Raw genomic sequence first — 21,716 nt, forward strand, 5'->3', positions numbered from 1 at the left:
AAAAAGCATAAGATTATAAGTGAAATCAATGAAGTATGATTATCAACACATTTTTTTAAAGCCAAGTAAATGACCTTAGGTTAAGAACCCCTGAGTTAGAAAGATATACTGGAATAGGAGGGCACTAGCTATTTAGCTAAGAACTCCCCTCCCCTCCCCCACCACCGCTGGTATTCTTTGTTCTTAAAAGCTTGGTGCCTGGGCAAAGAATTTTTTCAAGAAAATTAGAGGACTATTAGCTTAGATGTTGAAGGGAATAAGAGAGGTCCCTACTTTACAGGAAAAAACTGGTATTTTTTCCCCCCAAAGGTGTTGGTCCTGTGGATTTTCTCAGCCTCAGCTTCTCTACCTGTAAAATCGGTATAGTACGTCCCTCACAGGGTAATTATGAGGATTAAATAAGATAATAAATGTCGAGCATTATCTTTACAGACCTGGAAGTATTCAAGAAAAGTTACTTATCATCATCAATCATCATCACCATTTTATTCTTCTCATTTTTTTTTCTTTAATGGAGTTTAGATGGAACCAGTCCTGGGACAAATGTTTATCCTAATATTATTCCTTCATCATCATTGTTGTGGCTGCCATTATTATCCTTGCATTCACATTTGGGCCCCATGCTCCTAGTGGCCTTGCAAGTCTTTCTTTTTTTTGTCATCATTGGTGCCTATATTTAGAATGTTCCTCAAGGTTCCTTTTTATCACCCCCAAATGCTTATTGTTAGGCAATTATTAATTAAACATGAAGTGCTAGATGACCACTCAGAAATTTGGAGAGGAGATAACCCCTACCCTCACAGAGCAAGACTCAAACAAAATGACCACATCTGGAAAACTACAACTACTTTTCCTTAGGAAGGATCTTTCCAGGGTTTACAGCCAACACCTGACTTTGACTTTTCTTAGTAGTCTCTTTCCATTTGTAATTACATCTCATATTACATGGGTAGTTCTCTAGAGACTTTCAGTGGTCCATGAGTTATTTGCTTTTGATTATGTATAGGATGATGGTGAGGGGGTTATAAGAGAGAATGCTACAGCTCCTAATGAATTATGGAATAATAGAGTATCTGAATTCTGCAGGGCCTTGTTTGGTCAATCAACAAGGATTTATTAAGCAGTAGCTTATTTGTCAAGCACTGTGCTGGGCTTTGGAGATACATGAATAAAAAATAAAACAATGTTTCCATACAATAAGTTTACATTCTAAGTGGATAAGCAATGTTAAATATGTGTAGCCTAAATATAAAGTCAATAAATATAGGATGCTTAACTAGAAGGTAGTTTTTAAGGATGGGCACTAGCAGCTGAGGGAGTCAGAAAAAGCTTGATGCAGTAGATGGTGCTTGCCCAAACTGCATCTTAAAGGAATGGTGGTATGTTTATGAGGGTGATACCAAAAGAATGTGTTCCATGCACAGAGGACCACCAGTGCAAAGACACAGAGTCAGGGATAGAGTGGCATGTATAAAGAACAGAAAAACCAGTTGAGCTGGATGGAGAGTGTGGAAGGGAGAATGATGTCCAATGAAGTTGAAAATTTAGGTTAGGGCCAGGCTGGCTTTAAAAGCATAGCAGAAGTGTTTTTGAGTGTGTGTGTGTGTATACACATACATACACATATATGCATATATGTATATATAAATATTATATCTTATATTTAAATATTTATAAATATATATTTATTTTAGAGGCAATAGAAAGTCACTAGAATTATCTGAATAGGGAAGTCCCATACTCAGATATGTTCTTAAGGAAAATTATTTGAGCGGTAGCATGTAAAATGGGTGGGAGTAGGGAGAGACATGAGCCAGGGAGATCAGTTAGGAGGATATTGTAATAACCTAGGTGAATGGTGATAAACGGAAGAGGTCATCCCACCTGAAACATGAATTTCTGCCTCAACATCCCCACTGAGTGGTTCTCCAGTCCCCCTTGAGGAGCTCCAATAAAAGAGTACTTATCTGGGTGGACCAAGTAGATAGTTTCCTGAGATCCCTTTTGGCAATATAGTTACTAGATCTGTAACAAGGTGATTGGCAGATATATCAGAGATGATCAGGGAGCTGCCTGATCCATTACACAGGGACACTTCTTATGGAATTGGTCGTGTATGTGATGGGACATATGATTTGGAAGGAGCAGAGCAAAAAACATACAGACTGGGGTACCTCTTACGAAGGGAGATTTGTGTTCCTACTTTTGGAGCTAAAGTACATAAAGTTCCATGAAAGTATCCCAGTTCAGGAGACCAGGGAGTTCCCTTGATTATTTTTGTGACAGAAAAATTTACATAGTTGGAAACAAACTTCCAAACCTTGACTTTCCAAATCTTTTTGGGTTAGAGTGATATTATGGTACCAATTATGGTACCCAAATCACTCTTTGCCAGGGGATGTTGGCTCTTGACAACAGGAAAAAATGGCAGCAGCTCAGGCACAAAGATGGGCACCGAAGTATTAAGGTTTTGAAAAATAACATTGAATCACTTCTTTTGGGGGAAGAAAGAAACTTCTTTCTCTGATCATAGACGGAGAGCTGGAAGGAACTTAGATGGCATCTAGTCCAAACCTGTCATTTCACAGAGAGATTGAGGTCCAGAGAAGTGACTTGTCAAAAGTCATACAGGTGGTAACAGAAGCAGGTTTTGAACTTAGGTCTTCTGACTCTAAACCTAGAGGTCATTCCGCTGTACCTGGCTTCCTCTCTGGTTTTACTGAATCTAGTTATGCGATGGACATCCTACTCTGTTCTTGACCCGGGAAATTTTCCTTTCCCTATGTGATTTCCAAGCTACAAGTACTTCCCAACATGAGAGTGGTGAGAAAGATACAGGAGTGGGGAACCTGTGGTCTTGATGCCACATGTGGCCCTCTAGGCCCTCAAGTGTGGCCCTTTGAATCTGTGAAGTTTGGATTCAACTGAAGGGTCGAAGTTGAGGATCTAGAGGTCCACATGTGGCCTCAATGCTGCAGGTTCCCTACCCCTGATCTAGGCACTATCACTTTTCAATCAGTAACAGTAATAGAAATCTGCTTTAAAGTAGAGAGTTTCCCAGTAATCATATCGGCTTCCTTCTTGCCCATATTCCATTTCATAGAGTTGCTGTGATTGCCTTAAGCCATTTAGGAAGGTATGAGATCATACACAGGTAGCCTCTGGTCCCGTCATGGGTTCCATTTTACTCTGCTCCCAGTGCACAGTAGGGGGGAAGGGAGGGAGAGAGGGAGGGAGGGAAAGAAAGAGAGAGGGAGGGAGGGTGAGAGAGGGAGAGAGGGAGAGAGAGAGAGAGAGAGAGAGAGAGAGAAAGAGAGGGAGCAAGATCCCCTCCCCCTCAACTCTACCATTCTGTGGGTGACTCCTTACCTATTCAGACTGTAAGAGCCCCGGGCTATACCTGGCTCCATGTCTGGCACTAAGTATACCTAACATATTGCTAGCATTCTTGGTAATTACAAAGGGCAATAATGCCACCATAGCAAAAAGGTGTTTTAAAATATTTACATCATGAATAGGAGTCATCACTGTGGCAACACATTTTTTCCATCTTGCACCAAATCTGCTCCCTCTGAATTTTCAGGTCTTGACAAGCACTTCTTAGGGGAAGATGCAGAGGGAAGATTATGGCATGTGAGAGACACATGTACATGCCACCATTAATTTTGAAAAGCACATGGCCAAAAAAAAAAAAATGGAAAGAGAAAGGAAGCACACTAAATGATACATGGTAAAGTGATGAGGGAAGTTTCTTTGAACAGCTCATGACTTTATGCATGTAGTCTATTTGCAAATTCCTGCAAGGGTACTAGTTCAGATGGATCAATTGACTGGATGCTAAGGCAAGTAGATAAAGCCACGATGGTTTACTTTTCCACTGTTACTGAACAACAGGCTCGTGATATAATAGGGGAAAACAACCAGAATAATAATTCTTTCTTGCCTCTTTCCCTCCACCTTACTGAGTTCATAATCACAACCATGCTCTTAAAAACCTAACCAAGACCTGGAGCTTCGTAATTCTTGGGTAACATGGCAAATGTGGGTATGGAGCTAGGAAAACAGTCTGGGAGTAGAGGAGGAAATCCATGGAATAGAATTAAAACATTTCACCCTTATTTTATCAAGTAGAATTGGGGTCCTTAACTTGGGGTTCATGAACTTATTTTTAGAAAATATTTTGATAACTGTACTTCATTATAATTGGCTTCCTTGGTAATCCTATCTATTTTTTTATGCATTAAGAAACATGATTCTATGGGGCGGCCAGGTAGCACAGCGAGTAAGAGCACTGGCTCCAGTGTCGGGATGACCTGGGGATCAAATCCGGGCTCAGATACTTAGCACCACATCCAGAAATAACTGGCCATGTAACCTTGAGCAAGTTACTTAACCCTGATTGCTTAAAAAAAAAAAAGAAACGATTCTGAGAAGGGGTCTGTAGGTGTCACCAGAAAGGGGTCCACAACACATAAAAAATTAAAGATCCCTGAAATAGAGCATCTTCCTCTATGTGGCTTTGCTTTATTTGGTTGTGGTTTGTCTTCAATCCCACTTGGGGGTATAGTGAGGTTTTGAAATTTTTTCACTGTTATAGATTTGTCATAATGAATTTTTGTGTTCTTGGTCAATACTCAAACACACATGTTCATGGGTTCACAGACACACACACCCCCCTTGGACTACTTAAAGGAAGTTGAGTGGTATGTGTGTAGACTGCACAAGAGGATAAACAATGAGGAATATAATAGCTACTCTGGTCATCTTCAAGAATAACCTAGAAGTCCAACCTGTCAGGAGACAACTCTAATGAAGACAGAATAATGTTGTAGTCAGGGGGATAAACTAGGTACCCAGAGGTTCTTTTGGGGAACTTTGGGCAAAACATAGCCTAGGGCACATGGAGTACATTGAATTGCTCTCCATTTTCCCAAACTTATTATATTTACCAAGAGTTAAAATTATGTCAATGACTAAAATGATAAGAAACTCAGGTAGGAACTAATAGCCTTAACTTTATATAACGGCAGTGTACATAAACAGTCCTCCTGTTCTGAGAAAGACAAGCAAATGCTTGTCTGTATTATACCAGCTGTCAGATTCCATTTGTTGCTGAAGCCTATAATTCTGTGCTCTGTCCCACAACAAGTCAAATCTTTTCTCCCATTCTTTGGGTCTGTAGAGTTCTTTGTCAACCACAACAAACCCTAATTTCTGGCTTATAGCAATTTGAAGGTTCTGGTTTCTGAAGTCCAGGGTTTCTAAGTTAAACAGTTAGGACTGTTCATTTGTTATGAGAATGGTTTGTGTTTATAGACTCATAAATAGGAAACTTTCAGCATCTGGCATAGATTACCGTCTTTTCTGGATATGTGCATCATCCTTATGGAATTGTGTGTGTGTGTGTGTGTGTGTGTGTGTGTGTGTGAGACAGACAGAGACAGAGAAAGTGAGAGTTTAAGTTGCCCATAATTTCTGGGAACAATATACAAATTACACGTTACTTCAAAGGGAAATACAAGAAAAAACGTTTTTAATTTCCAAAGCTGTTTTCAGGAGCTGGGCCATTGCTACCTCTTGATACTTTGTGCCAATGGGGGATTGGGACTTTGACAGAAAGCAACAAACCTTAATGAATAGAATTCTGAAATTGGAGTCAGAAAGAGCAAGAATCATTTCCTAGCTGTATGATCACCACAATCCACTTTTTCTCCTTGGAGAATATAGGTATAACTATATCTATAGTACTTATCTGTAGGGTTATTGTGAGGCTCAAACATTATACTATATGTAAAGCATTTATAAACTTTAAAGCACTATATAAATGCCAGCTATTATTATTATTATTATTCTATCAGATAGAAAGTGTACATTCCTATCACCAAAACTTGATAAAGGTTGAATTCCCCCAACTCCTGCTGGTCCTAGCAGTGCACCCTGCTAGTATTCTCCCCTCTGAAACTACTTTCCATCTTCTCTCTCTCTCTCTCTCTCTCTTCCCCGCCCCCGTCCCCCTCCCCCCCCCCCCCCCCTCGCCTCCCCCATAAAATGACTGTGCTGGAAAAAAGTGTTCATGAAGAAAAATGAATGAACAACCCTTGTCTTAGCTACTTATGATTGAGTGGTCCAATCTCTGCCCCCCAAATCTTTCTATATATCTCTGATAGGTAATCAATCAGACTCCATTTGAAGAGTTCTGGTAATGGGGGAACTCACAATAGGAGTGAAGAACCATAGAAACTTAATAAGTGATTCATGCCAAACTAAAAAATTATCCAAATATTGTTGTGTGGTAGAAAGTATACTGGTCCTAGAGCCAGAAGATCTGTATTCAATTCCTGGCTTAAACATTTTCTAGCTGTGTGATCTTGGGCAAGACATTTAAATTCTCCTGAGCTTTAGTTATTCATCTGTAAAATGAGGATAATAATCTTTGTACTACCTGTATCATGGAACTTTTGTGGGGAAAGTAGTTTATAAACTTTAAGGAGCTTTAGAAATATGAATTCTTGCTGTTTCGCTAGGGTCCAATAAATGTGTTTGATTAAAAAAAAACACCCTTGGGGCGGCTAGGTGGCACAGTGAATAGAGCACCAGCCCTGGAGTCAAGAGGACCTGAGTTCAAATCTGTCCTCAGACACTTAACACTTAGTAGCCGTGTGACCTTGGGCAAGTCACTTAACCCCAATTGCCCTCCAAAAAGCAAACAAACAAACAAAAAACACCCTTTATGTAAATGGAATAAAGATGATCAAATCAAAGCTCTGTTTTAGAAGAATACCTTCTGTGATGTTAAATGCTTCTGATGTTAGATGAAAAAACAGGCACAGCAAAGCAATCTGTTACTACTGAATTCTAACTACTATGGAAACTCAATTACTGATTCAGTTCAGTTTAGACTTCTCCAATCTCTCCATCTGAAAGTGTTCCCTCCCTCCTCAAATATCCCTTGAGCACCTTGTCTAAGCCAACCTTTAGCCAGCTGCCAGTGATATTTCTAAAACACAGGTCTGATCATGTCACACCCTACTATCTTTAGGGTCAAATAGAAACTCTAACATTTAAAGCCTTTCACAATCTACCTTTACAGCCTCATTGTCTATTAGTCCTCTTAATGTACTCTATGGTCCTGCCAACCTGGCCTCCTTCCTGTTCCTCAGATGAAACACTCCATCTCTTGTCTCTATACCTTTAGATTGGCTGGAAATGTTTGGAAAGCACTCTCTCCTTTCCTTTGTCTCTTAGAATCCCTAGTTTGAAACTCGGCTCAAGTCAGGTGGATTTCAGAAAAACCTGGAAAGACTTAAATGAACTGATGTTGAGTGAAGTGAGCAGAGCCAGGAGAACATTGTACACAGTAACAACAACACTGCAATGATTTAGACTTAGCTCTTCTCACCAATACAATGATCTAAGACAATTCCAAAAGACTCATGACGAAAAATGCTATAAACATCCAGAGAAAGAACTATGGAATCTGAATGGAGATTGAAACATACTATTTTCTATCTCATTTTTTTTTGTTTTTTCTTTCTCGTGTTTTTTTCCCCTTTTGTTCTGATTCTTCTTTCATGACATGACTAATGTGGAAATATGTATAATATACTTGTACATGTATAGCCTATATCACATTGTAGATAGAGGAGAGGGAGAAGGAAAATTTAGAACTAAAAATCTTATAAAAGTGAATGTTGAAAATTAAAAATAAATAAATAAAAATTTTAAAGAATTTCATTTTTTAGGGCAGCTAGGTGGCGCAGTGAATAGAGCACCAGCCTGGAGTCAAGAGGTTCTGAGTTCAAATCCTACCTCAGACACTTAGCACAAAAACTAGCCATGTGACTTTGGGCAAGTCACTGAACCCCAATTGCCCTTCAAAAAGCAAAAAAAAAAGAATTCTATTTTTTATAAGGGATGACTCTTTGGGAGAGGAAGGTATATTAGGAAAAACTGTGGTAATGTTAAAAAAAAGATATTAAAAACTGTTAAAAAAAATACCTCAGTTCAAGTGCCACCTTTCCTAATATTCCCACATATTAATACCATCCCCATCTTGCATTTGTTTTGTACATATTTTGCACATATTATATATGTCTTTACTTCTGACAGAACATAATCTCCTGAAGGGTAGGGAGAGTTTCATTTTTGCCTTCATATCCTCAACACCTAGGACAGTGCGTGATGGTAAGCACCTCAGGAATGCTTGCTCAAGTGATTGACCTTTCCTTTGCCTATCTAATTGACTGGTTTTTGTTTTTCTTGAACTCTTTTTTTTGGAGAAAGGGGATAAATGATGAGAAAAAACTCTTGTTAGAGATGTATTGGACAAAACAAAAGAAACTCATTTGAGTAATTTTTCAGTTGTTTCTGACTCTTCATGATTCCATTTGAGGTTTTCTTGGCAAAGATATTGAAGTGGTTTTCCATTTTTTTCTCCAACACATTTTATACATGAGGAAACTGAGGCAAGCAGGGTTAAGTGACTTGCCCAGGGTCACACAACTAGTAAGTGTCTGAGGCTGATTTGAACTCAGGAAGATGAGTCTTCCTGACTGCAGGCCTGGGCACTCTATCCATTGGTTCACCTAACTGCCAAAAACAAAAATTAAGCAAAGTAAAGCAAAACAAAACAAAATAGAAAGGCATAGAGCAAAAAAGACCTTCCAATATGGTATACAGTAAATCTAATCTTTCACATCTCCATGGTGGTGCTATATAACCAGTCAGTCAACAAGAATTTTGAATTTACTAAGTTAATTTACTAATTGTGCTAAGCACTGGGGATACAATGAAAGGTAAAAACAGTCTCTGACTTGAAGGAACTCATATCCTAATGGGAGAAAAGAACATGGAAATAACTAGGTACATACAAGATATATGTAGAGTACATGGAAGGTAATCAGAGCAAAGGCTACAGAGAACTAAAATTCATCATGATGACCCAGAGGCACTACAAGATCATTCATGTTGGGCTCACTAAGATAGTAAAGTGGAGCAGTGGATTTTAGAAGAATTTTCAATAAGGACTAGCATGAAAAAGATTTTCAAGTCCACTTAGGGGAGTGGAACCAGAAATAGGAATTGAGAAGACCATCAGGAAGGAGTGTTGTAGAAAAATCAGAGCGTAGATATATAGGAAACAGACTACAATTTATAAGAAAAAGAACCATTCACTAATTGACAAATAGACAGTTCTCAAGGGAAGAAACTCAGGCTATTTATAGCTACAGAAAAATACTCCAAATCATTATTAATTAAAGGAATGCAAATTAAAGCAATTCTGAGATTCCACCTTGTGCCCATAGAATGACAAAGGTGATAAAAAAGAAATATTAAAATGTTGGAAGGGCTGTGGGAAAACAGGTACATTGATGTACTATCGGTAGAGCTATTCAGGAAAGAAAATTTGGAGTTATAAACAGAAAGTCACTGAACAGTTCATTCCTTTTGACTGAGGTATACAATAGGTAGTAGGGCTGTATTCCAAAGAGTTCAGAGAGAAAAGAAAAGGTCCTATGTGTACAAAAATATTTAGAGCAACATTTTTTTTTGTGATGACAAAAAACTGGAAACTGAGAAGTTGTCTAACAATTGAGGAAAGGCTGAATAGGCTGTGGTAGATGAATGTGATAGACTATTATTGTACTTTAAGAAATGGGAAAATAGATGATTTTGAAAATGCATGGGAAGACTTACATGAATTGATGTAGAGTGAAGTAAGCAAAATCAGAAGAACAATTTTATAATAAAAATGATATAAAAATGAACAATTTTGAGGACTTCAGTGAATTGACGAAGAATGAAATGAACACAACCAAGAGAACAATTATACAACCTTGTAAAAACAAACAACTTTGAAAGCTTATAAGAACTATGATCAATACAATGACTATTTGTGATTTCAGACAACTGATGATATCCATTACAGAGGGGTGACAGATTCAGCGAGCAGAATGAGACAAACAGTTTTCTGTACAGCCAATGGTAGGATTTGTTTTACTTGACTATGAATATTTGTTATAAGAAATTTGATTTTCCTCCTTTTCTTCAACAGGGTGAGAGGAGGAGAAGAAGAGAGAAAATAAGTAGATTTCTGTTAACTTAAAAAAAATAGAGAACTTTCAGATGAGGTCATTGTATTATTAATTTTACTTAACTTTTTACTTTGTCTTAAGAAGACATCTCATGAAGACGGTAATGTGTAAATCTTTATGATGTTAAAACAAAACTAAAAAAATTAAATAAAATATTGTGGTTGGGTTGAAACTCTCAGGCCCTTCTAAACTCTAAATCTTTCATCTCATGATTTCATTCTCAAGCATTCTGGTTAATCAAGGCTGTATTACAGTTTGATGTTTCCTGGCAACGTTTACTTTCCACTTGAATGAAGATTGCATTGTTTACTTTTGTCTTCTCTATGATGTCTTTAGGAATCCTGGAAAAACTCTCCATTTCACTAATAAGTTCTCCACAAATAAATAAGAATCCACCTACCTCCAAGTAGCCTATGATGCAATATTTCTGTGGTCCATCCAATCCACAAGTAGAGGAGGCTGTAAGCTGGGCACTGCGACCCACTAGGAGATCACCAACGCTGGGATGACAAGAGCCATTGCTGCAGCCATCCTGAGTTTTTGAGAGGCTAAACAGCACTTGAACCCAAAAGAAATAAAGCTGTAAACAGAACATAGGCTGATGGATAGAATAGTCTGAAGGTCTAGCTAGTTAATACGTGATATTAATAGACTGCTTTTTTTTTTTTTAAGCAATTGGGGTTAAGTAACTTGCTCAAGGTTATACGGCCAGTTATTTCTGGGTGTGGTGCTGAGTATCTGAGCCCAGATTTGATCTCCAGGTCATCCTGACACTGGAGCCGGTGCTCTTACTCACTGAGCCACCTGGCCGCCCAGGTCTTTTTAGAAGACTGCTTCTTTTTAAAGCTATTTTTACTCAACAGTTAAATCTTGATCAATTGGGAATTAGTCCTTTAGTATCACTGTAGGAAGATGAATGGGGACTAATACAGAGATCTTAGGGAAGTTAGGTGACACAGCAGATAGAATGCTGGGCCTAGAGTCAGGAAGACTCTTCTTTCTGAGTTCAAATCTCACCTCAGACACTTACTAATTGTGTGACCCTTGGCAAGTAACAACCCTGTTTGCCTCAGTTACTCATCTGTAAAAATGAGTTGGAGAAAGAATTGGCAAACCATTCTAGTATCTTTGTCAAGAAAACCCCAAATGGGGTCCCAAAGAGTCAGACGCAACTGAAACGACTGAAAAATCACCCTGAGATGTCAGGAGATATTTAATCCCATCTGTTATCCAAGTTGTTGGTGTGTGTATTATCAGTAAGTAAACATTTATTTGTTGTTGTTGAGTCATGTCTGACTCTTCATAACTGCATGGCCCATACTGTTCATGGGGTTTTCTTGGCAAAGATACTGCGGTAGTTTGCCATTTCTTTTGCCAGCAGATTAAGGCAAAGAAAAGTTAAGGGCATTACCAGAGTCACACAGCTAGTAAGTGTCTGAGATGGGATCTGAACTCAGATATTCCTGTTTCTAGGCCCAGCACTCTATCCTCTGAGCCATCTATCTACCTCTAATCAAAGCATTTATTAGACACCCACTATGTTCCAGGCACTGTATTAGGTTCTGGTGATAGTAACACAGACAATGAAATAATCTCTACTCTTAAGGAGCTTATAATTCTAAAATTGATTATAGTTTTCTCCTGAAATAGACAAATAGGATCCATTTATACATTGGTTTATTACAGACTCAGGTATACCATGGGTACACTCACATTCCCTGAATCAGAAAAGTGCATCAAGTAAAAGCTATATAGGGCTTAGTCTATATTTTTTGTTGATTCACATACAGCCCAATACTATTGCCACAAAAGGATTCCTTTATTATTGAGGTAAGAGAATTGGGAACCAATATCGCCATCTTCACTTGAAGTGTTAAACTATAAGGGATTGTTTTGCATGTTTGTTCCTAAACCTATATTCTACTTAAATATGTTTAAAAATAATGTGTTCTGAAAAATAGAGAAGATCCTTTTAAAAATCAGAAATGGGTAATTGTGGGGCAGCTAGGTGGTGCAGTGAATAGAGCACTGGCCCTGGAGTCAGGAGGACCTGAGTTCAAATTGGGTCTCAGACACTTAACACAAAAAAAAAACTAGCTGTGTGACCTTGGGCAAGTCACAACCTCAATTGCCCTCCAAAGAGCAAAAAAAAAAAAAAAAAGAAATGGGTAATTGTACATCGTTGCTGTTGTTCAGTTGAATCTGACTCTTTGTGACTCCATTTGGGGTTTTCTTGGCAGAGATACTGGAGTGGTTTGCCATTTCCTTCTCCAGCTCATTTTACAGATGAGGAACTGAGGCAAACAAGGTTAAGTTAGTTGCCCAGGGTCACAAAGTTAGTAAGTGGCCAGATTTGAACTCAGGGAGATGAGTCTTCTAGACTTTAGGCTTGACATTCTATCCACTGAGCCACTAACTGACCTTGGTACATTATTACTGAAGACCATATTGTTATTTTACTGAGATATGAGGGAAGTGGGTAACGTAGAACAATTTAGAAGCTACAGAATGAAAAAAGAAAATTGAAGGTATTCATTATATTGCTGTTGTGCACATGTGCCTCATGACTATAATTTTTTTCTGCTTTTTCATAAAGGGCAAATAAAACAGTAGATATTAGCAAAGAACTTGGAATGCAAATATGGCCTTTCCCTGACAAATTATAGCTATACAGTTCAAGATTTTTCCCTGGCTAAGAAAGTTCAAAGGCTGGAGAAAAGTACATAAAATGGTTTTTGGTGACAAGTTGTTCTAAATCCCTAAAGTCATAGCTTGAAATGTTAGCTTTCAGTTACAATAAAATGTTCTGGGTAAATTAGAAATTTGCTTGGAGAATTTAAGATTACCTTGAAGGACCAAGTTGTATCAATTTGATGCAGTGTTTTTTTTTATCCACAGGGTAAAGAAAATAGATATTGTATGATGAAAATGTATAATTTCTGTTAATTCTGCAACTTGCAATCACTTTGTATGATGAAAATTGTAGGATGAAAATTTTTATTTTAATGTATAATTATTCCTGCTTTTAAAATTTGTATTTAAAGTACCTTGCAGGGGCAGCTAGGTGGTGGCACAGTGAATAGAGCACTGGCCCTGGAGTCAGGAGGATCTGAGTTCAAATGTGGCCTCAGACACTTAACACTTACTAGCTGTGTGACCTTGGGCAAATCACTTAACCCCAATTGCCCTGCCTTCCACCCTCCAAAAAGCTAAAAAAAAAGTACCTTGCAAAGATGCAAGAAATTATGATAAATTATAGTAAAATTATAAAAAAATTTGAGTGTCTCGTCCTTCTGATATGTCAGAAAGAAAATCAACTAATCATTAAACACTTATCAATCACCTATTATATGTCTGGCACTATGATAGGCAATGTGAATACAAAGATAAAAAAATCCAAATAGTTTATGTCCTCAGGGGAAATAGAACATATAGTAGATACTGTGCAAATCACATATAAAGTAAATACAAAGCAATTTCAATGGACAGAAAAGCTCTAGCAGCAGGGATGGGGGGGGAGGAAGGAATGAGGAAAGACTTCTTCAAGGGGATGGCATTTGATCTGAGTTTTGAAGGAACTTAGGGATTCTAAGAGAATTCTAAGATTCTAAGAATTCTAAGATTCTAAGCGAGGAGGGTATTCCAGGCATGGGATGCAACCTGTGCAAAGATGAAGAGATGGGAGAGGAAATGTCATGGGAGAAGAACAGTAAGAAGGTAGGATGGAGTTAGGTTGTGATGCCCTTTAAATATCCAAAAGACAAGTTTATATTGGATGCTAGAAGCAACAGGGAACGACTGAAATTTGCTAATTAATATGATCACACTTGTGCCTTAGGAACATCACTTGGAAAGTCTCCTGACTTCCACTGGGTGGAAGGTGAATCCAAGAGGGGAGAGACCTGAGGCAGGCCTGGAGTCAGGAAGAAATGAGTTAACATCCAGTCATGTTTCTCTGGACAAGTCACTTAATTTTTGTCTTACTTAGTTTACCAGGAATGACCATGTTTACCCAGTTTACTCAACTGTAAAATGGTGATAATGAAAACACCTTCTTCCTGGGGTTGTTGTAAAAATCAAATATGATACTATTGTAAAATGCTTAGCACAATATCCGGCACAAAGCAGGGACTTTGAAAATGCTTGTTTTCTTCCTTCCTATTTTAATGATCCAAGTGGAGGGGAATGTTTATCTGAACTAGGATGTTAGTCCTTTGAGTGGAGAGAAGGGGATGTATGCAGGAGATATCATGGAGGCAGATTCAACAAGACCAGTCAACTGACTGGACACAGGGGCAAGGGAAAGTGAAGAGTTAAAATGGTTCTGATGTCAAAAATTTGGGTGACTAGACAAAAATAGAGAAATTAACACAAGGGGTGGGATTGAGAGGGAATATGATCACTTCTGCTTTGTATATATTGAGTTTGAGATGTCTACAGGACATCTAGCTGGAAATGTCCTGTAGATGGCTGTGCTGCAGTACCAGAGCTCAGGAGAGAAGCTAGGGCTAGATATATAGATCTGGAAATCACTTGCATAGAGATGATCATTAAACCCATGAGAATTGATGAAACCACTGAGAATCAACCAGAATTAGATTAAGTAGTTATTGAAAGTAAATATTTGTGATGACACTTAGATGTTCATATTTCTTATATTCTTGCTTAAAATGACATCTTTGAAATAACTCAATGACCTTGGGCAGCATTCAAGTTCTATGGGCCTTTGCTTCCTCATCAATGAGAGGAAGAGATTGGATTAGATATTTAAGGTTCAACAGTCCTTTGGTTCTAACTATCTTAATTATTATGCTTATTTAAACAAAAACCTATATTTTTACTTAAAAATACATGCGTATATGGAAAAGCATGCTACTATTTTCATCCTAATTAAACATGCTTATGGAGCAGAGATCTGGCATTCAAAGGAACTTTAGAAGGCATATAGTTCAGTCCCATTATTTTATAGATGAGGAAATTTAGATCTGAAGTTAAGTGATTTGTCAAAGATTACACAGATTCTCTAATCTGTGTCTAATGACCTTTATTGTCTACCATGCCGTCCTACTGTTCATGTCATCAATCTACAATCAAGGCAATACCATTCACCTGATGGTAAATAACCTGGGTAGTAAGCATAGAAACTTAAAGAAGATAAGATAACCTCAGGAAATTGAGCAAACCCAAACTGTATGACAAAAATCAGCAGTTAGGTGGCACAGTGGATAGAGTGACAGTCATGAAGTCAGGAAGGCTTGTGAGTTCAAATCTGGCCTCAGACACTAGTTTTGTGAGCCTGGATCAAGTCACTTAACCTTGTTTGCCTCAGTTTCCTCATCTGTAAAATGAACTGGAAGGGGAAATGGCAAACCACTCCAGTATCTTTGCCCAGAAAATCCCCAAATGGCGTCAAGAGAAGTTGGAAATGACTAAAAAAAAAAAACAGTGAAAAGGGCAAAGATCACATGGCCATAACAAACTATTTTAATTCTGAGTTTTGGTCTATGTGACAATGTACCTTTTATATTACTTGCAGAGTCCTCCAATTTTATGGGGAATGGTGCTCTGAGCAGGTGAGTAGAATAGGGTAGCTAGTTGCATAGAGGAATTAAGAGTGTGAAACAAGATGCTTTTTCTTTGTAGCTTCAAGAGTAAAAAACAAATTGACACTGAGGTATTCTAATTCCATGTGTAAGTGAATTCATGTTGAAAATTAATGATTGCAAAACAATACATACACACAAATGGGTATTTTCTACACATTAACATCTTCTTGATAGCTTTGTTCAATTTCTCCATCAACAAGATATGACTTACTAGAAGTCCCAAAGAAGTTCTCTGAGGCACATAACAATTCAGTGATTTGTCACATTGCTAATAAGTGTCAGAGGTAGCATTTGAATCCAGATCTTTTTGAGTCAAAGTCCACCATTCTTTACATTATGGCTACCATAGTACCTGGTACATAGTAGATATTAAATCAATACTTGTTTATTAAATTGAGTTGCCTCTAATCCCTATTTCCAAAATTGCAGCCTAATGGGCTGAACTTTCTATTTTTCATCTTCTCCCTAAATTTTTTTTATTACAGATTTATACTTGATTTTTTGAGATTGAAGGATATGAAGAACGTTCACCTTATCTTTATTCAGAATCAGTGCAATCTTCTCTTCTTACTGAATTTTCCCATCTTGTTTGTGCTGTCATAAATGACCACTCCTTTGCATTGTGCCTTCATCTGTGAGCCAGTTCTAACCTGGGTCTCCTTTCATTGTCCTGAGTGAGCACTTAGTACACATTAAGCTAGCAGCTAGGAGTTGGGGTGGGAGATCCATTTGGACAGGGCTATTAAAAAAGATTCAGGCAAAGCAAATGGATTATTGCTGCATTTAGATTATGTAAGTCTTCCCTTCCAGGGTTTTGCCCTTTTAGGCAAGTTTCATCCTGAATTCTTCTGCTGGAATGGGAGCCTTTGAGGCTTTGCCTGTTTTTATAACTTGGCTTGGCCAAACTTGCTCTGATAAAAATGTTTGTGCCTCAGAAATGAAACTATACCAGGGTCATGATGAAAACTGGAGACATTATTTACATGAGTTTACAAGTGTTTACGTGAAATACTGTTATGTGATGTTGTTTGGGATGGGGGCTGGGGAAGAAGTGAACATAGGTAGTGAAAGCTTCAAGCCCGGACATAGGCTCAGTCATGACTTTTCCGTGCAGATTTTTTTAAAACAAGCATTTGGCTTTTTATTTTTCAATGTCAGCAATGACTTGGATTTTACCTAGAGCATAGAGTGCTACCAAATAATTGCATCTGAACTGTCTTGTTGGTGTTTTAAAATATCAAGTACTTCAATAAATGGACTTAGAAGAGGTAATTATTTAAAAGCACATAGTGGTGAACCCTTTTGTAAAATAAAAGAAATTAAAATATATGAATTTACATATTTTGTAAGTATGTCTGTTTTAATTCTTAATTTTCATGAAACAAAGTGAAACACACAAAATTATGGCTATCTCTCTGCAGCTTACTTCAGAAACACATAACACATTAACTTTCCTCATAGAACAAAATGTATTGCTAGGTAATAAATGAAGCTTTTGCTTTTCATCCAGTTTCTCAAAAGCCAAGGGGGCCTAGTATATTTAAATTTTTTATTGCTTCGTCTGCACTTTATTTTCATTTTTCTTGGCAAGGCTACAGCTATGAACTTGTCAAAATGTAGGACAAATGAACTATTTCAGTATTCAATTTATTTCTGACTGAACAAAATTTTCCAGTTTTTTTTGTAAAAGAATCCAGAAACTTCCCCCAGAGAATGGCAAATTCCCCACTACCATTTTTATTTAAGTATTTAGATGGATATTTAATTGTCTGGGAGCAGAATAATAATGAGGGTGAGGTGACTTGGACTTTGACCCAGAGCACTGAAATTTAGAGGGTTCAAATTTCAACACATGGGCTACATTTTTAGTATTAGTTGATCTAGCAATTACATTACTGGGGATATAACCCAAGGAAGTCAAAGACAAACAAAGGTCCATATCCCAAATATTCATAGTAGCATTTTTTTTGTGGTGATAAAGAACTGGAAACTGTTCTGTGTATCAGTCAATTGAATATGTATCAGTCAATTGAAGGAGATGGCTAAATAAACTATATTATAAGAATGTAATTGTATATAATTTTATAGTAAGAAATGATGAATAAGAGTTAGCAAAATGTCAGATTTTGTGTGAACCATTGCAAATGAAATGACTAGAACCAAAAAAAAACTCAATAAACAAAATAACTATAGTGATAATATAAATGAAGAGATCACTAATTGCGAACTAGACCCTGATTAATTTAAAAATTGGTCCTGTGAACAAATAATGAAACCTACTGCCTTCCTCTGAGAACAGTGTCAGGGAACTACTAGGTTAGAGTCTTACACATGTAATTTCAATATTTTGGACAAATTTTCTTACGTATAAGAGGGTTCAAATCTGAACCTGAGAAGAAAGGGGAGTATTTCCAGAAATGACTGTAATATAAAATAAAAAGCACTAATAAAATTGATTTTAAGACATTCTTTAATACATGTACTCCTTTAGCAATGTGAAAATTGAGTATAGCATGTAATGAATAATACCCATCTACTAATCACTACTGCAAATAATTTCCTCCTACTGTTATACTGAATTTATCTCATGTATTTGCATTGTTTTTAAATCATGAATTTACAAAGTTAATTTGGCAAAGCGAAGGGTTTTGAGGATGAGGGAGACAAGAATGTGTTTGTAGGCAGTAGATAGGGAGAGATTAAAGAAAAGTGAGAGAGGGGATGACAGATGAGACAATCTGCTGGAGAAAATGGGATGGAATGGAATCACTTATGCATATAGAGGGATAATCCTTGGCCAGGAGAATTGTTACCTCTTTATGTGAGACAAAGGTAAGAGAGGAGCTGGGGGGGAGAGGAAGACAATTGAGTAATATGAGTTACAAAGGAAGGAAGACCAATGATCTCTTAAATGCCAAGGCTGATGATTGCTTACATCATTTTTTCTTTGTCTTGGAAGCTCATAATCTGTGAACTATCACAAAGTTCCTGAAATTACCCTGGGGATAGGCTATAAGTAGAAGGCTCTATTATGGTTACAGGGTTATAAGCCAGACCTTGATGTCTTGTGGACATTCAGAAGGTATCAGGGAGCTTTGGGAAGGAACGAAAACACAGTTTTGTAAGCAAGGTGCCTTACTACTACTAGTAGTACCACTACCACTACTGTTTACTACCACTCCATTATCATAACAACTACTACTATTGCTAGTATTTACTATTACTACCAGCACCACCAACAGCCAGCATTTAAGTAATACTTTCAAGTTTATAAATTGTTTGCTTTATATGTTTTCTAATTTGATCCTTATAACAAGCCTGATATTGTTATTATAACCATTTTACAGATGAGGAGAGTGAGGTAGAAAGAGGTTAAGTGACTTGCCTGGAGTCACAGAGCTAATAAGCATCTAAGGCAGATTTAAAATTCATGTCCTGATTCCATGTTCAGCATTTTATACACTATGCCACACAACTGCTTAATTGCTAGGAATATTGGGCTGATACTTTTCATTAAGCATCTGGCACTTGTAACTAGGGAATAATGGTTGGATGAAAACTGGGAAATGGTGAAATTAAGGACACTTTAATTCTCAGAACTTGATGATCATGGGTATGTTTGCATGTTTGTGTGTGCAGTGAAAAATGGAATTATTTAGCATAGGATATCAGTTATTATAGGTACTGTTGTAGTTATAAAATAGTAGAGGGATGGTATTGATTGATGTTACAGAAAATTTGAGATCAATGGGAGCAATTCTGGAAAATATCCTTCACAATGACTGATGTAAATGTTACTGAACTTTTTTTTTTTGCTTTTTGGAGGACAATTGGGGTTAAGTGACTTACCCAAGGTCACACGGCTAGTTTTTGTGTTAAGTGTTTGAGGCCGCATTTGAACTCAGGTCCTCCTGACTCTAGGGTGGGTACTCTATTCACTATGCCACCTAGCCGCCCATGTTATTGAACTTTAAAAAAAATAAACAGAAGCACAGTGAACTCAACACCTCAACACAAAGTATACATTTACCTGAAGAAGACAGTTTGCTTCCCCACTATCAAAACTTTACCAAATCGCCAATATCGGGACAATCACTTAAAACAATTTTTTTAAACATTTATTTTTAAAATTTTTAAACACATTATATTTACAAATCAGTGATTCAAAGGGGCTGACCACAGACTGCCAGGAATTGCTGTTTTGATAGTGATCATAGTTGCATAGAGTTTCCAACTATCTGAAATAATTACACAGTTGGGCAGTCATATAAAAACCATGTAGATTAGAGAAAAATGCAGGGAAATTTGGAAATTTCTCCTAAATGATTTGAGGCACTGTGGGGAAAACCAGAGAAATGAGCTTTGAAAGTAATCTTTGTACTTACCGAGGTGCATAAAAAAGGTCAGCTGAAATTTCATTCTTTTGTCCCCAAAAGATGATTACAAATGCTGCTAGGTGACAGAAAACTTAAGGTTAGAATCAGTCACTGCCATAGTCAATCACTGTCATGCTTGCATAATGTTTACTAAGCATCCAAGGTGTCAATGGTGTGATTGTCCTGCCAAGTCAATCCAATAGATATGCTCCCTGCCTAGGAGGCTGCATTATGCAGTAAACAGATTTCTAGACCTGGAGTCAGGAACACCTGGGTTCAAATCCCAACTGTAAGGGAGGGAGAGAGGATGAAATCCAGTTCCCCAAGAGTGAAAGATGGAGAGGAAGATTAGTGAAGGTGGTGGGCATAGAAACTTTGCCCCCTACCTTGCCATAGGCTTGAAGCAGGCCCAGGCCCTTACTCACCCTGGAGGTTTTCTAGGCTGTCTTCCTCAAAGTGGTTGAGAGGGAGCTGAGAGAAAAGAAAAGAAGGGAGGAGAGGAAAAGGAGAAAGGAGTGGGAAGGAGATGGGGGGGAAGGAGAAGGGGAGGAAAAGGGAGGAATGGGAGAGGAGAAGAAAGTATGGCTTACTACTTGTTCATGTGAGTCATGAGAGTAAAAGCACGGATCTTTCTGGAGTAACTTCCTCCCCCACCCCCAACTTGTAGCAACTGCTGGGTCTTAAGCTCCTCTTCTCCTCTTGTTACCCCATTCACCAACCCTAACCAGATGCCTTATGCTTATTTTGGATATACTTATATGTGTATAGTTGTCTGTGTCACATGATAGAATGCAGGCTCCTTGAGGGCAGATACTATTTGGCTTTTGCCTTTGTTTTCCCAGCAGGTAGCATAGTGACTGGAACACAACTGGTACTTACCAAATGCTTATTGGTTGATTGACAGATCGATTATACTGAGTAAGCTTTGGTCATATCATAGAAGATCATACCTTAACAACCTGGGGGGGGAAGGCGGAACATGGGAATAGGAGTCAAGTTCCAGTCCCTGCGTGGGCATTAACTCCGGGGTTTTTTTTTTCTCCTCTGTATGACAAGGGGTTCTAAGGTCTCTTCTTGCTTTGGCAGTTGGTGAGTTTATTCTACTGGGGCTATATTTGATGTCTCCATAGCTCGCCTCAATTTCAGTAAGAGCTTCACTCCTGATCATGGGCTTCACTCTCCTCCTCTATAAAATCAGAGCTGGACCAGACAATCCCTGAGGTCCCTTCCACCTCAAACACTGGGATGATACTTTGAAGATTTGGAGAGAGTTAACTTCAAGCCTGTTTTCTTTTAGCTCCCTTTTAAAAAATGCATGTTTGCTATAGGAATTAAGATTCCTCTCCTTCTGCCCAGTAATCAGGCTTCCTAGCTGCCAAGTAGGAAAAAAACAACTGGCCTTAGTGCTTAGTTATTAAGGACAATTAGTTAAAATATAAAGCTTCTTGTCCCCTTTGGGGGAGGGGGTTTCTGGCCATGGTCTTGAGTCTTAGGCCTGTTGTCCTGGAGGTTGTCTTTTCCCCAAGAAACAGTCCCTTCTTGCCTCCCCCACATCTAAGGGTATTTTTTGTTTTATTTTCCATTTGCCCTGAGTACTGATTGTGTGGTCCTTGTCCTAGGTACAAAAATTACTAGTTATG

The 21,716-nt window shown here is 37.9% G+C and overlaps 1 protein-coding gene across 1 annotated transcript in view; it reads right to left on the reverse strand.

Annotated features, from left to right (window-relative positions):
- The window catches only part of LAMB4 (laminin subunit beta 4), a 134,978-nt gene that overhangs the window by 109,099 nt on the left and 4,163 nt on the right, over nucleotides 1–21,716 (reverse strand). The window contains exons 2-4 of the mRNA XM_069107008.1: nucleotides 20,956–21,035; nucleotides 20,086–20,149; nucleotides 10,495–10,652 (exon numbers count right to left, since the gene is read on the reverse strand). Coding sequence (XP_068963109.1) covers nucleotides 10,495–10,652; nucleotides 20,086–20,119 — 192 coding nt within the window. The 5' untranslated portion in view covers nucleotides 20,120–20,149; nucleotides 20,956–21,035. The remainder of the gene's footprint in view (nucleotides 1–10,494; nucleotides 10,653–20,085; nucleotides 20,150–20,955; nucleotides 21,036–21,716) is intronic.

This window comes from Petaurus breviceps, unplaced genomic scaffold (assembly GCF_028583685.1).
Source record: "Petaurus breviceps papuanus isolate PSGF00001 unplaced genomic scaffold, PetGlider_PUasm1.0 84, whole genome shotgun sequence".
NCBI classification, from domain to species: Eukaryota; Metazoa; Chordata; class Mammalia; order Diprotodontia; family Petauridae; genus Petaurus; species Petaurus breviceps.